The sequence below is a fragment of the Rattus norvegicus genome, chromosome 12 (genome assembly GCF_036323735.1).
Source record: "Rattus norvegicus strain BN/NHsdMcwi chromosome 12, GRCr8, whole genome shotgun sequence".
Lineage (NCBI taxonomy): Eukaryota > Metazoa > Chordata > Mammalia > Rodentia > Muridae > Rattus > Rattus norvegicus.
In genome coordinates, this window is record NC_086030.1 from 48276724 (window position 1) to 48291622 (window position 14899).

Sequence of the window (14899 nt, forward strand, 5' to 3'; positions counted from 1 at the left end):
TGTATGTGCAGGCATGTTTACATGTGTGTGCAGGCATGTTTGCATGTGTGTGCAGGTGTTTACATGTATATGGAGACCAGAAGTCATAAGGTCTCCTCAGCCACTTGTCACCTTGCTTTATGAGACAGGACTCCTGACTGAATTCTGCCAAGCTGATGGTTGGCTAATGAGCTCCGAGGATTCTCTTGTCTGCTCCCCCAACCCTGAGTCTGGGTTTGCAGACACATGTTTCCATATGGTGTTTTTGAGTGTGTGTAAGGATCTGAACTCGGGTCCTCATGCTGTGTGGGAGGCACCTTCCAGACTGAGCTGTCTCTCAAGCCCCAACATTGCTTTTAGCAGTTATGAAGCTTGTGGTGGGACATGCCTGTTATCACAACACTTTGGCAGAAGAGGCAGGAAGACAGTGAGTTTGTGGCCAGGCTGGGTCACTCATTGACTCAAAAACAATTTTGCTTTTTAAACTTTGCTCAGGTCAAACATGATTACACACACACACACAGGCACACAGGCACATACACACAAAGAAATTCTATGGTTTGCATGGAGTCTCCAGAGTTACTCCTTCCAACTGGTGCCCCTCTGCGCTCCTTAAAAGTCGCATTGGCAGAGTAGAGGAGGGTACCGGGGAAGATCCCCTTCCTACTGTTTTACAGGTCTCCAGAGCAAAGCCACAAGCTGTGCCCAGTGAAGGGTTTAGGAGAAAACTTCCAGAGTATTCCTCCCTGCAGCCTCTCCCGCTCCTGGAAGGCCTCGCTTTTCTTTAGTAAATCTATGTTTCTTCTTCTTCTTCTTCTTCTTCTTCTTCTTCTTCTTCTTCTTCTTCTTCTTCTTCTTCTTCTTCTTCTTCTTCTTCCTCCTCCTCCTCCTCCTCCTCCTCCTCCTCCTCCTCTTCCTCCTCCTCCTCCTCCTCCTCTTCCTTTTCCTCTCTTTCTCCTTCTCCTTCTCCTTCTCCTTCTTCTTTATTTTTATCAGGGGCTGGAGAGATGGCTCAGTGGTTAAGAGCACAGACTGCTCTTCCAGAGGTCCTGAGTTCAAATCCCAGCAACCACACGGTGGCTCACAACCATCTGTCATGAGATCTGACGCCCTCTTCTGGTGTGTCTGAGGACAGCAACAGTGTACTCATATACATTAAATAAGGAAATCTTTAAAAATATATTATTTCATCTTATGTATATAGAAGCTTTGTTTGCATGCATGAGGACAGGATGAAGGCATCAGATCCCCAGAACTGGAGTTACAGATGGTTATAAGCTGCCTTGTGGGCAAACCCAGTTCTCTGTAAGAGCAGCCAGTGCTCTTAATCGTTGAGCCCTCTCTCCAGCCTCAGGATTCAAACTTTCAAACCAAAACAGAATCAAATCAATAACACATCTTGCTGAGCCTGGGGTGAGAGAAAAAAAAATCACAAACTTGGTGCTGATCCCTTTTTCTTGTTTAAGTTTTGATGTTTGGGTCTTTGCAGATTTATATACTAGTGTTCCTTTCCTAAAATGCTGTCTCAGGGTGGGAGAGGTGGATCTGCCATTAAAAGTGCTTGCTGTTCCGGCAAAAGATTGGAGCTCTGCAGCGGGCAACTGTCTGTTGGTGTGCTGCCCTCTTCTGGCCTCCACAGGCATCTACATGTGCACGCAGCCGCCGCCACCACACACACACCACACACACACACACACAGACACAGACACATAGACACACACACAGACACAGAGACACAGACACACACACAGACACAGAGACACAGACACACACACAGACACACACACAGATACATACACACAGACACATACACAGACACACACACAGACACACACACAGACACAGAGACACAGACACACACACAGACATACACATAGACACACACACAGATACAGACACACACACACATAGACACATACACAGAGAGACAAACGAAAAGAACAAATCATGATAGTATCTGTCACTTATTTGTGAGAATATGTCTTTAAATATTTGGTACTCCTCCACCCCCACCCCTGCCTCAACGCAATCCCAGCTTTCTTCCTGAGCCCTTTCTTAGGGATATTTCTGGCTGAATGCCTGAGGTACTGGGTGATTAATACAAAAGTGAGGGCACGGCATGCAGCCTGACACCGTGTGTGTGTGTGTGTGTGTGTGTGTGTGTGTGTGTGTGTGTGTGTGTGTCTATTGTCCTGGAAAGGACATAGCCTGGTGGCAGGGAAGGCCCTGCAGAGGTGATGTCTAACAATAGAACAGGGATCTTTCAGCAGAAGGAGGAAGTGAGAAAGGGTGGGATTGGTTAGGGGAGGAGTTCTGTGGTAGGAGAAGGCAGCAAAGCTAGGGCAGCGGGACAAGGATTTTAGCCCCATGACAGCATGTTGTGTAGGGCCCAGTGGCAGGGTTAAACCAAGAGCATTAGAACCAGCCCTTGCCATGAATTGGGAGATCTGAGAAAATTCCAGATCCACATGTCTTAGTTGGGGTCACTATTGTTGTGATAGAACACCATGACCAGAAGCAACTTGGAGAGAAAAGGATTTATTCAGCTCACACTTCTATATCATAGTCCATCACTGAAGGAGGTCAGAACAGGAACTCAAGCCGGGCAGAAACCTGCAGGCAGGAGCTGATGCAGAAGCTGTGGCTGGTGCTGCTTACTGGCTTGCTCAGCCTGCTTTCTTATAGAACCCAGGACCACCAGCCTAGAGGTAGCCTTAACCACAATGAGCTGGACCCTCCCCCATCAGTCACTAATTTAAAAAATGCCCTACAGGAGGTTGGGGATTTAGCTCAGTGGTAGAGCGCTTGCCTAGGAAGCGCAAGGCCCTGGGTTCGGTCCCCAGCTCTGAAAAAAAGAACCCCCCAAAAAAATGCCCTACAGACTTGCTAATAGCTCAGATTTTATGGAGGCATTTTCTCAATTGAGGTTCCCTCCTCTCCTCTGACTTTTGCTTGTGTCAAGTTGATATAAAACCAGCCAGCACACTACCTCCAAGCAAGTCTAGGGACTGTCTTCTCTGGGGATCCCCAAACATTCAATGTGAGTCATAAGAAGACCATATTCACAGCAGGAACACAGGCTTGGACACCAGGAAGTCTCAGAATCCTGAGTCTGATGCTAACAGAGAGCTGCGAAGGTCTCTTCTGTTCTAACAAATCACATCCACAACTTTACAACTTTAGAACTGACTCCACAGAGCTGTCCTGAACTCTGCAGCAAGCTGTGGTATGCTTGTGTTTACATATACACATGCACACACACACATTACACACACACACACACACATATGCACACATACATACACACATACCCTCATACACACACACACACACACGGACACACACATACATATACATACGCGCTCACACATATACACATACAGAAACACACACATGTACACACACGCATACACATACATACAAGCGCATGCATACACATATAGACACATGCATACACACGTACACGGATACACACAGGTACACATATGCACACATACACACATAGATACACACACATAGACATATACACACATGCACACGTACACACACACACACACACACACACACAGAGCTTGGCATTGTGGAACACTCGTGGTCATCTATCAGCCAAAGAATAGCTCCAAATGGAGGCGAGCCCTGCTGGCTGTTGCCACTCAAAAAGTGTCTTACTGAATGCTGAAAAATTGCGGACCAGATTCACCGACAAAAAGTATACCCAGCCCTGTGTTTTGACACAGTTGCATTCTGACATTGAAGAGGATACTTATTTCGACATAGCAGGCAGCTACTGGGGCCACCCTCCGATCTTTATAACTGGGACTCTGTGCCTAACAGGTTGCTGTTAGATATGAGCAACTGGAAACTTCCTTACATTGCGGTGTAACCCACTGAATATCCCCTTTGAGGGCAGGTTACATGATCAGGGGGTATATAAATGATCCTGAGACCGCTAAGGCTGGAGACCTGAATTTGATTCATGCATGTATTCATACACATATCACACACAGAGAGACAATAATAAATAAAAATTTAAAAAGAAAGACAATCCCCTTTGAGGACCGAGTCTGTTAATACCCTCAAGACCTGGAAGAGGAGGGGAGCCAGGTTTCCTGGGTTTCCCGTTGGGTTTTGAAGATGGTGGAGTGGGATTGGAGACCTATGATCAGTAAGGCCTGGGCACCGCAAGAGGTCCAGGGTAGCGGTGGGGGCTCTGTGAGAGAGAAGTTGTTACCAAGGTGCCCAGTAGCGCTTCTTAAAGGGACTGGGCACCTCACCCTGCACTCTCTCCATCCCAGGGCTCTGCGGGCAACCTTTCCAAAGCCAATGCAATGTGCCCACTCCTCTGGCCGGCCCAGAGTTCTCTCTCTCCCTCATGTCGGTTAATCCAGCTCACAGAAATCCTGCTTCAGAGTAGGCTCTACTCCTTGGAGAAACCTTTCCTCACCCTACCGGCTAGTCTGCGTTTCTAGACACCAGGAGGAATTCGCAGATTAGATCAGCCCTTGGCAGTGCGGAATCCAGGACCTTGGAATCCAGGACCTTGAGCCGGCGGGGCACCCAGCTACTGGGCTACACCCCAGCCCTACGCGAGTAGCTCTGCAAGCGGATTTAACAGTCCCGGGGGTGGGGGTGGGGGGTGGGCAGCGCCTAAAAGGCTTCTGGATACTCGAGGCCCCGCACTTTGTATGGACAGAGTAACTTTTCTGGAAGAATAAACTAGTGCGGTTTTTTTTTTTGTTTGTTTGTTTTGTTTTTTTTACAAAGTCTCTTGCTGGCTAGGCCTCAGTTTCCCTACGTTGCTCACGAGTCTGGTCGAGAAGAGGCCCAGGCCGGGCGCCTGCAATCATCTCGGGGGCGCGCAGGAGTGGACGTGAGCGCGCGGCGGGGCCCGCCCCAGGCCGGCCACCGGCGCATGCGCATCTCTGCGGGCCCGGCGGACACGGGGGAGGGGGGTGCGGGGGGGGGGTGGACGCAGGAGGGAGGAGGGAAGCAGGAGGAGGGAGGGAGCGAGGGGCGGGCCCGGCGCGGCTGCCCGGCCGGCTGCTGGAGGCCCGGGGCCGGGCCAGCGCCGCGATGGCCCTGGTGACCCTGCAGCGCTCTCCCACGCCCAGCGCCGCGTCGTCCTCCGCAAGCAACAGCGAGGTGAGCCCGGCCGCACCCTCCCGCAAGGTGTGAGGCGGAGGTGCGTCCGCCCTTAGGGTGCGGGCGTCCCCGCGTCCCGGTGATTGAGCATGCGCCGGGCCGGGGTCGCGGGGGATGCTGCCAGCGCGCAGGGCACCGGGAAGGGCTCCGCTCGGCTCTGAGCTGTGCGTTCCCGAGGTGCGCTCGGGGCCTGAGCTCTTGATGCCTAGTCGGGGTAGATGGGGACTGGAGAGTCGTGGTCCCCAGGACGGCCTGCCCTAGGCTGTGCTACCCCAACCGGTCTCATCCCACCTCTCCTCCCCTGATGAGCCTAAGGCCTCCGAGTAAACCCCGGATGACCCAGTCGGCTGCAGGAGACGCCCCGCTGTGCTCGAACAGCCCCGCAGGCCCAGGAAGTTGCCAGCTGGAATCTGGGCCCTCTCCCCGGGTTGTGTGTCTGCTCAGCACCCCTGCGTGCCCGTGTCGGTGCGATTTGGGGCTCGTCTGGCCGGGACTGGCAGGCACACTTGCAGAGTGGCTGTGAGGTTAAGCCTCCAGGGCCCTTTCTGTCTGAGACTCTTTCATGAGTTTTATCTGCAGGCAGAAGGTTCTGGTTGCCTCTTCTTTGCACACAATTAGGCAGGGCAACTGAGAAGTTAGATAGTAGTAAGGACTCTCTTCCCACACAGCTCGGTTCTCCTACATCAGTTTACAAAGTGCTTTTTATCCCTTTATCTTGTGTTCTTCCTACGAAACTACGGGAGCTTCTTAGGGAAGCAGGGAGGGGCAGTACAGGCCTTTGCAGCAGAAATTCTCTTCCTTCCTTCCTTCCTTCCTTCCTTCCTTCCTTCCTTCCTTCCTTCCTTCCTTCACCATGCAGCTCTGGCTGGCCTGGCACTGTATAGGTAAAGCTGGTCTCAACCTTGGGACTGGCCCCCTGCCTCTGCAGCCCAGATGTTGTCATTTCAGAAGCGCCCTCCATACCTGGCTCTCAGCCTGGATTTCCAGCCAACTTCCATTACTGTCTTGGTAATTTAACACCTGGTCGCTTCCTGTCCCTGTATTAGACACATTTTTAGGCCTTTAATCTTTTTAAGTTGGGATGTAAGTCACAGCCTGTGGCTTTACCTTTGGGAAGTATGTAAGCCAGTATTAGTAGACATAGACCGTTGGTGCGGGTTGGTGCGGGTCACCTCTCAGTCCAGCGCCCCACCGTCCACAGTTGCCGCCTGAAGTGTCTTTGCTTCACCCCCCCCCTGGCGGCCCCCGATCGACTTCTCTACATTTGTCTACTCTGTAGTTCATGTAATAGAAAACACACAGTATTGCCTCTGTCTCGCTTCTCCTTTTTTTTTTTTTTTTTTGTTCTTTTTTTTTTCGGAGCTGGGGACCGAACCCAGGGTCTTGCGCTTCCTAGGCAAGCGCTCTACCACTGAGCTAAATCCCCAACCCCCTCGCTTCTTCTTAGTGTGACGGTCTCAAGGTTTGTCCATGCTGTGTCTGATGCATGTGCCCATTTCATTGCTTTTTATAAGTGAATAATCCATTGTATGGGGGTAAAATTTTCTCTGGACATTGGATTATCATTTTGTTTTTTTTTTTAAAGATTTATTTATTTTATGTATATGAGTACAGTATTGCTGTCTTCAGACACACCAGAACCCATCACACATGGTTGTGAGCCACCATGTGGTTGCTGGGATTTGAACTCAGGACCTCTGAAAGAGTAGTCAGGGCTCTTAACCACTGAGCCATCTCTCCAACCCATTTTATTATTTTTTTAAGTGTTGAACCAAGTACAGGGGGCTTGTGTATGCCCCCTACTGCACACACTGTCCACATTTTAAAAATCACATTAAGGTGTGCATGTCTGCATGTGTCTGTCTGTCTGTTTATGGGCATGTGCAGGTGCCCGCAGAAACTAGAAGAGGACGTTAGATCCTGTGGAACTAGGGTTACAGGGGCTTGTGGGTGCTGGCATCTGCTTTTAGGTCCTCTGGAAGAGTAGCCAGTGCTTTTAACTGCTGAGGTGTCTGCAGCCCCCTCCCCAGCCTACATTTTAAATTATTATATGTCAATTCTTTAAATTATTTATTTATTTATCTATATGAATATACTGGACACACCATCAGAGGGCATCAGATCCCATTATAGATGGTTGTGAGTCACCATGTAGTTGCCAGGAATTGAACTCAGGACCTCTGGAAGAGCAGTCAGTGCCCATAATCTCTGAGCCATCTCTCCAGCCCCTATGTGACAATTTTTAAAACCAAGTTCCAGTGACCAGTTAACAGAACGCTCAGAATTAAGGCACTGCTGGGAGGAGGCCCAGAGGCCACTTGACTTTTACCTCCTAGGGATGTGGAAGGTGAAGGCAGGAAACCCCCTAGAACAGGCTGCATGGCCAGACTAGTGAAAGTAAGAACGGGCAAGGTGAGAGACCCTGACCCAATATGGAAGACACCAACGTCTCCAGCATCCACATGCATATACACGTATGTGCACATGCACACATGTGAATACATACCACACACATACAAATGCACAAACCCTTAAATATCAGATGGCTTTTCTTTAACTTGAGCACATCAGTGGCAAGACAGCACGTGCTCCTTGAGCCTGGAGACTGGGTTCTAGATCGGCTGTGCCTCTGGCCCAACCTTCACCCAGTGGCTTCCTCTTTCCACGTCAGCTCCTTGGAGGGGTCTGGATTATTTCTTTGGGATGATGGTCTTTGCCATCTTCTCTTCTCTGGCATTCCTGACCTCATATCACCTCTCAGTGGAAACCTGAGATGGTGACTAAGAAGTAGATGATTATGGAGCCTTTGTCCCCTCCCCCCGCCACGTCCCCCCCTCATCCCCCCACCCCGGTCACACCCAAATGCCACCTCTCCTATGAGTCAGGGATAACGGTGGTTTCCTGACAGAGCTAGGCTAGCTGCGAAGCCTGGGAAACCAAGAGAAATCACAGCCCTCGGCCCCACAGCCATCTCGTCTTCTTACTTTTGGTCCCTTCCGGCCCCCATACTTTCTGGATCTTGAATTATATCATGGTTGTCCTTTTCCAGTTAACCTTATCTGAATTCCTTTGTGAGAACAAGGGGAGCCGAGAAATAAATACATAAGCCTTTCCTGAGGTGTATAGTGTCATTGTTGATGACACATGTTCAAGGTCTCTCTTCTCATGGGCATAGGCCAGTCTCCAGACACGTTGGAGCAGGGCTTCTCAGCCTTGCTGCTGACCCGGACACTCAGAGGCAAAGCCTTCTCTCTCCTTTAAGAGTATCTTGTGCTCTGCCCACTAGATGCCAGTAGCACCCTCCCAAATCCCCCCTCCCCCCAGGGCCCTTGTTGAAGGAAAACTTACACGTAGTGATCACTGCTTCTGTCTGGTGCTGTGATGTGTGGGGTCTGCCAGGTTTCCTCTTCTCCTATACAGCCCAGGAGCAATCGTGGTCCATTTCCTGTGTGTGCATCTATAAAGTTGTACACAGAATCTTCATATAATGGGAACACCTTATGGAATACTCTTCTTGGTGGAAATGGTCTTCTCTTGGTGTATATCCCCTACTGCCCAGTTCCCTTCCGGATCCAACTCCTGTTGCCCTTGACCTCTGGCTGGATGGTCCCCAGTCAGGCTTGTGTCTGTCCTGGCCATCACACTGTTCCGAGGTTCTCTTCCACACACTGTGTGTTTAAAAATATACACCGGGGCTGGGGATTTAGCTCAGTGGTAGAGCGCTTACCTAGGAAGAGCAAGGCCCTGGGTTCGGTCCCCAGCTCCGAAAAAAAGAACCAAAAAAAAAAAAAAATACACCAACTCTCCCTGGGCCGCCTTGCGTTTTCTTCTCATTTTGTGTTTTCTCCCAGAAAGGGGAGAGGGGGGTTGTAAAGTAGTCACGGGTTAAGATGTATACATTTAGATTTCAATGCCCGGATACCTTCCATGGGCAAAGTCTTGTCTGGAATGGGTTTCTGTTTCGTTTTTGGTTTTGGACATGGCCTGCCTGCTGTGTTGTCTGGGCTGCTCTCAAATTCTCAGCACAAGCGGTTCCCCTGCCTTAGCCTGTCCGGTAGCCAGGGTGACAGGTGTGAGGTCCTTCTTTGGGATGGAGTTTTTAGATGCTATTCCTCGGGCTTGCTCACCAGTGCCCGAAGCAACAAAGAAATAGGTCTTCTTAAAACCTAACCCCGTTTCCCTTAAAAGCAAAACCGAAATAAGGCTCAGAGTCAGCGTGTCTAGTCAAGGCTTGGAAGAGCATGTTGGGAAACAGTGGCCGTAGGGGCTAAGCTCGGGCTGCTTGCCTTTAGACTGTGGCGGGAATGGGGATAAACATCAGGAAACCTGAAAACTCGTGGAGAGAGTGACTCAGAGGAACAACACATCAGGTTGGCAAGGAGCGGGCAGGGGTGTGTCCAACACGGCAGCCTCTTTCCTGGAGCCTTTATCTCTGCTGGGCACTCGGGGAGCCCGCTGTCAGTGCTGATAGTGGTAGCTGAGGAGTCACTCTCTCTCTCTCTTTCTCCCTCTCTCTCTCTGTAGTTGGAAGCTGGCAGCGATGAAGACCGGAAGTTGAACCTCAGGTAAGCCCACTCAGCGGCATTTGGTTGAAGAACACTGGTTTTTTTGGTTTTTGTTTTTTTGTACCCGTGTCTTAATGGAAGCCCAGGATGGTGCTGCACTCGTGTGATCTCGCCAGAAGGGAGTCGAGATCTTTACGAGTTCCTGCCTGCTCTACATAGCTGGTTTCCAGGCCAGCCAAAGCTACTTGGTGAAATGCTACTGTATACGTTTCTGGTTGTAGTTCATAACTGTAATTCTAGGAGTGGATGTGGCGGGATCTCAGTTTTAAGGCCAGCCTGGACTATACAGTGGAACCCTTACCTTAAAAACAACGAGCAAAAAACCTGGGATGTGGCTTTTGCCCATCATGCACGTGGCTTTGGGTCCAGCCACAGCACAACCATAAATGAAAACATTAAGTAAAAATCCGTCCATGCTTAGCTATTCACAGCTTTAGGGGAGGGAGAGCTACCGATCACACACACGGCCACACACAAGAGGCGAGGCAAACGCTCTCCTGCTAAACACCAGCAGCCTGTAACTAACTGCCTCAATATGGGATGTCATTCGTTCCTTTTCTGTACCCTATTTCCTTTCCTCTGTGTGTGTGTGTGTGTGTGTGTGTGTGTGTGTGTGTGTGTGTGTGTATCAGAAAAGAGTTTGAAGCAAATCAGTTTTCTCATGCCACATGGGTCCCATGGATTGAACTCAGGTCCCTCAGGCTTGGCAGCAAGGACCTGTGCCCTCTCAGCCCTCTCATCGGCCCCTGATATATTTTCTTGTAGAAGTTCTTGTCTGTGTTTAATCATAATTGTTTGAACTACGCCCTGTGGTGTTTTCCTTCTGCCTTTGACAAGCTGCTATTTTTGAAGTCAGAACATCATTTCTTTTTGCTTGTTTTGTTTTGTTTTTAATTTGTTTTGTTTTTCAAAATGAGGTCTCTCTGTGTAACCCCGGCTATCCTGGAACTCACTCTGTAGACCTGGCTGGACTCGAACTCAGAGATCTGCCTGCCTCTGCCTCCTGAGTGTGGGGATTAAAAGCGTGGTGTGAGATTGGGACTGATGTGTAGCTGAGCCCACTTAGACGGTTCTTAAGGGCTGGAGATGGCTCAGTAGTCAAGAGCACTGGCTGCTCTTGCAGAGGACCTGGGTTCAGTTCCCAGCACCCATCACTTGTATCCCGAGTTCATAAGATCTGACGCCTTCTTTTGGCCTTGGTCATCAGGCATGCATAGGTATATAGAGGTAAGTACTGGCAAAATTCCCAGAAACATGAGATGATAATACTTTTTGTAAAATTCCCTTAAGATGTTGTCACCAGTTACTGCATTCACTCAGGGGACACTAAAATCATATAGACTCTTTTTTTTTTTTTTGCCAAAAAACTCAGGCTTCCTTCTCTTTGCCTATCTGAAGTCTTTGGTTTTTCTTTCTTTCTTTCTTTCTTTCTTTTTTTTTTTTTTTCTTTTTTTCCGAGCTGGGGACCGAACCCAGGGCCTTGTGTTTGCTAGGCAAGCGCTCTACCACTGAGCTAAATCCCCAACCCAGTCTTTGGTTTTTCAAGGCAAGGCTTTTCTTTGTAGCCCTGGCTGTCCTGGAACTCACTCTGTAGACCAGGCTGGCCTTGAACTCAGACATCCACCTGCCTCTGCCTTCCAAGTACTCAGACTAAAGGCCTGCGCCACAGTTGCCTGGCTGACCATCAGAAGTCTCAACTGATCGATGAATGTAAATATTCAAGTGTAGTAAACAAATGTTCAGGGTTTTTTTCCCTCCCAAACAAAATTTTATTTTATGTGTATGAGTGTTTTGTTTGCGTATAGACACACCACATTCATACCTATGGATGGCTGTGAGCCACTGTGCGAGCGCTGGGAACTGACCTGGGTCCTCTGCAGGGGCAACAAGTGCTCTTAACTGCTGAACCAGCCCCTTCAGGCTATTCTTTATAAAGAAAAAATCTGTTTTACTGTGGTAGGACCAAGATGAGTAATTGTAAAGGGAAGGAAGGCTTGGAAATGGGTCAGCCTTTCAGTGCTGTGCCTAGTGCTATTCCCAGTGCTGGACTGAGTTACTGTGCCAAGTGCTGTGCTGAGTGCTATGCTGAGTTCTGTGCCCAGTGCTGTGCTGACTTACTGTGCCCAGTGCTGGGCCTGGGGCTGTGTTCAGAGCTGTGCTCAGTTCTGTGCTGAGTTACTGTGCCCAGTGCTATGCTGAATGCTGTGCCCAGTGCTGTGCTCAGTGCTGTGCCTGGGGCTGTGTTCAGAGCTGTGCTCAGTGCTGTCCCCAGTGCTGTGCTTAGTTATTGTGCCTAGTGCTGTGCTCAGTGATGCTCTCCGATGTTCTGCTTAAACTCTTGCAGAAGCTCTAGAAATGTCTCTGGCTTGTCTTCGGACTTTGTGCACTTGAGTGAAGGAAGGCAAACCTTCAACTTTGGTCAGGGCACATGCTGTTCGTGAAGATGATGTGGGTGGGGGAGCCCTGACCTGCATGCAGAAAGCAAAGTGACAGCAATTGCAGTTTCCAGGTCCTTGTCATCATGTTAGATGGCGAGAAGGGCAGATTGGCTCTTCCCGCCTTGCTTTGGGGCAGCTTTGGCCCAGGTTAAGGTTCCAGGGCCAGAGACACTAGCTCCTGGGGGCAGTAATGGGCTGCCTTTCGCTGCACAGCCTTTGTGTGTAGGAGGAGGGCCAGTGGAATCTGGGTGTTGGGCGCAGGCCCAGAACTGGGAGGAGAGTTTGATGAGTGTGGTGGGGCCCCCAGAGCCTCTGCAGCTTCCTGTGCCTGCTCCTGCGACCCTTCCCTGGGGTCAGAATTCCTTCTACCCTCCACCCGTCCCTTCTTCCTCTCTGGGCACTGGGCCAGGGAGAGCATTGAGCTAGCTTTGTCTTTAATTACCCTTAATTAGCAGAATGTTGAAGAACTTAGAGCCGTGATAAGGAACTGTGTCTGTCTGTGGTCCCTTCTCACTTAGAGAAGGGAACGTTCCCTGGCTTGGCACTTGGGTGGAGGTGGGGTGGGGCACTGACACAGGATGGGGGTTGGTATCTCAGTCCATTGACACCTCTGTGTTCCAAGTGACCCACTATCTTTAGCTCAAGTTTCGTGCCTGAAATACTCTGCAAAGGGAAGTATTTGTGCATGGTGGTGCAGGTCTTTTCACCCCAGCTCTCTGGAGGCCGAAGATCTCTGAGGCCTACATCGTTCAAAGGCAACCAAGGTCACATCAGAAGACCCTGCTTAAAAGGAAAGACAGACAGACACACACAGACACATGCGAGTGTGTGTGTGTGTGTGTGTGTGTGTGTGTGTGGAGAGAGAGAGAGAGAGAGAGAGAGAGAGAGAGAGAGAGAGAATGCTAGAGCTGTATCTTCAGTCTGGTAGCCAAGGGTCTTCTAGAGTCCAGTCAGTCTGTTCAGATGAGTCAGTCCTTTGGACCAACAGACAAGGAACATGACTGAAGGGCTTAAGGTAGTCCCAGAACCAGAACCTAGCACTCCCCTTTGAGTTCACTTCCTGGAGCTGCTGTGATATCAGACCCATACAGTCAGAGATAAGCCCTTTTCATCACAGGATCCCAAAGCCATTGTGGCCACAAGGAGAACCCCAGGAGTGGGTCCTGGGTTCTCATGGTCCAGGAGTGCACCAGAGAGTTCTGGCTTCTGCTTTTCCTCCTGGCCTGCCTTCAGGTTTCCTTACTCACCTTGACAGTTCACCTTCCTTCTCAGGCTGAGGGCATCATTCTGCTTTCTAACAAGGAAGTTCTGTGTCCAGGTCTGGCCTCTGGCTGCTCTTCCTCACAGACTCTTGCTCATTTGCATTCTCAGGTCTTCCCTCTCTAAGCCTCTCCTAGAAAAACAAAACAAACGTGGCCAGGAGGTTTTTGTTTGAGGCTGAATTGCATGGGAGACATTTCCCTTTGCTTTGGATTGGCCGGGAATGGTAAACAGCCTTTATTCAGTTTCTAAGGTAGAGGGAAAGGCTGGGGAGCTGGTGGGGTGGGGTGAGGTGGAAGTTGATGCTTCCTTCGCTGGCTCTTTTCTGTCTTGATTACCGTTGGACAGCTGTAGCCTTGGGTTCCGCTTACTAGTGTCAACAGCTGTGGATTGAAGATTTAAGTGCTACATTGTTGCCGACTGTGTTTAGGGTTAAGGTTTTGGCAAGGCCAGTAGTTTAGTTTCACTAAGCAATACAGTGTAGCGACTTCTAACTAACCCTTGTTTAGGTAGTCCTGCAGCTCGCCACAGAGTGTGCACACCCGTGTGTTTGTTTTGGTGGGAGGGGTATCCCCCAGCCCCTTTCCTGACTGCTACTGAGCGACAGCTGTGCTGGTTTGTTCTCCAGGGTGGTCTAAGATTATCAGACTGGCTCACCAGTTGCAGCTCTTTGCTGGACCCGGTTTAGTCTTCCGAGCCTCACCTGCCGTTTTCTTCAGATTGTTGTTCTTGGGAGGTGCCATCGACCCACACTGCTACTAGACACATCCCAGGGCCTCCTTTCACTGCTCTCCTCATGGCCCTCTCTGCTTCGCTCTCCCAGTCCCCACATCCCTGTCTGCCTTCCTCCACTCCCTCACCCCCACCTGTCCCATACTGTGCACATACTGTTTCTGGGTCCTGCAGATCAGCTTCTGCTCCCCTAAACCATGCAGTTTTCAGGAGGCTGACTCACACGTGGGTTCTCTCTGTGATGAAGGCAGGTCACCTGCTCCTCCTGTGGCAGCTCTGTGTTTTTGTCACACCCCTTCCCCCCAGGGTGGGTCTTATCACTGATATGACCCAGTGTTTTCCCCACACACGTTGAAGGGGTTAAAGGGAACTGTCATCAATTATAGACATGGGAGAGCATGCTGGGAGTGATGAGTGTATGGGGCCGCAAGTTAGGTAAGTCTGTGTGTGGATCCCATCCCTGCTACTGTACCAGACTCTACTCCAAGAGGTCCTGGCATTTGCCCCTGGGAGGCTCATGCGGGCTAGAAAAAGCCTCCTGGGGCTGGTTAGTAGCCTGTGGAAACTTCCTTGTATGGGATCTGTTGCGTTTGTTGGTTATGTGTGGGCTTGATATCTTCCTCAGGTGTGTTCATCTCGTGCTCAGATGAAGGAGAGGATGCTGAGGGGAGACCCTCCAAGCCCACAGCGACCCCCTGGCATTCTTTATATGTACCTAGTGGCTGGCCTCTTCTGGAAGCGGCGTGGTTGAGACCATGGGAGTTGGTGAGCAGGTGGCCCTGC

General features: G+C 50.2%; 1 protein-coding gene across 2 annotated transcripts in view; it reads left to right on the plus strand.

Moving 5' to 3' along the window:
- Positions 1 to 5032: 5032 nt before the first annotated feature.
- Ssh1 (slingshot protein phosphatase 1) overlaps positions 5033 to 14899 on the plus strand; it is a 62057-nt gene continuing 52190 nt past the window's right edge. The window contains 2 exon segments of one of the 2 annotated variants that reach the window (NM_001427479.1): positions 5033 to 5121; positions 9646 to 9686. In NM_001427479.1, the coding sequence (NP_001414408.1) occupies positions 5053 to 5121; positions 9646 to 9686 (110 nt within the window). In that variant the 5' untranslated portion in view covers positions 5033 to 5052. 2 annotated transcript variants of the gene reach the window in all.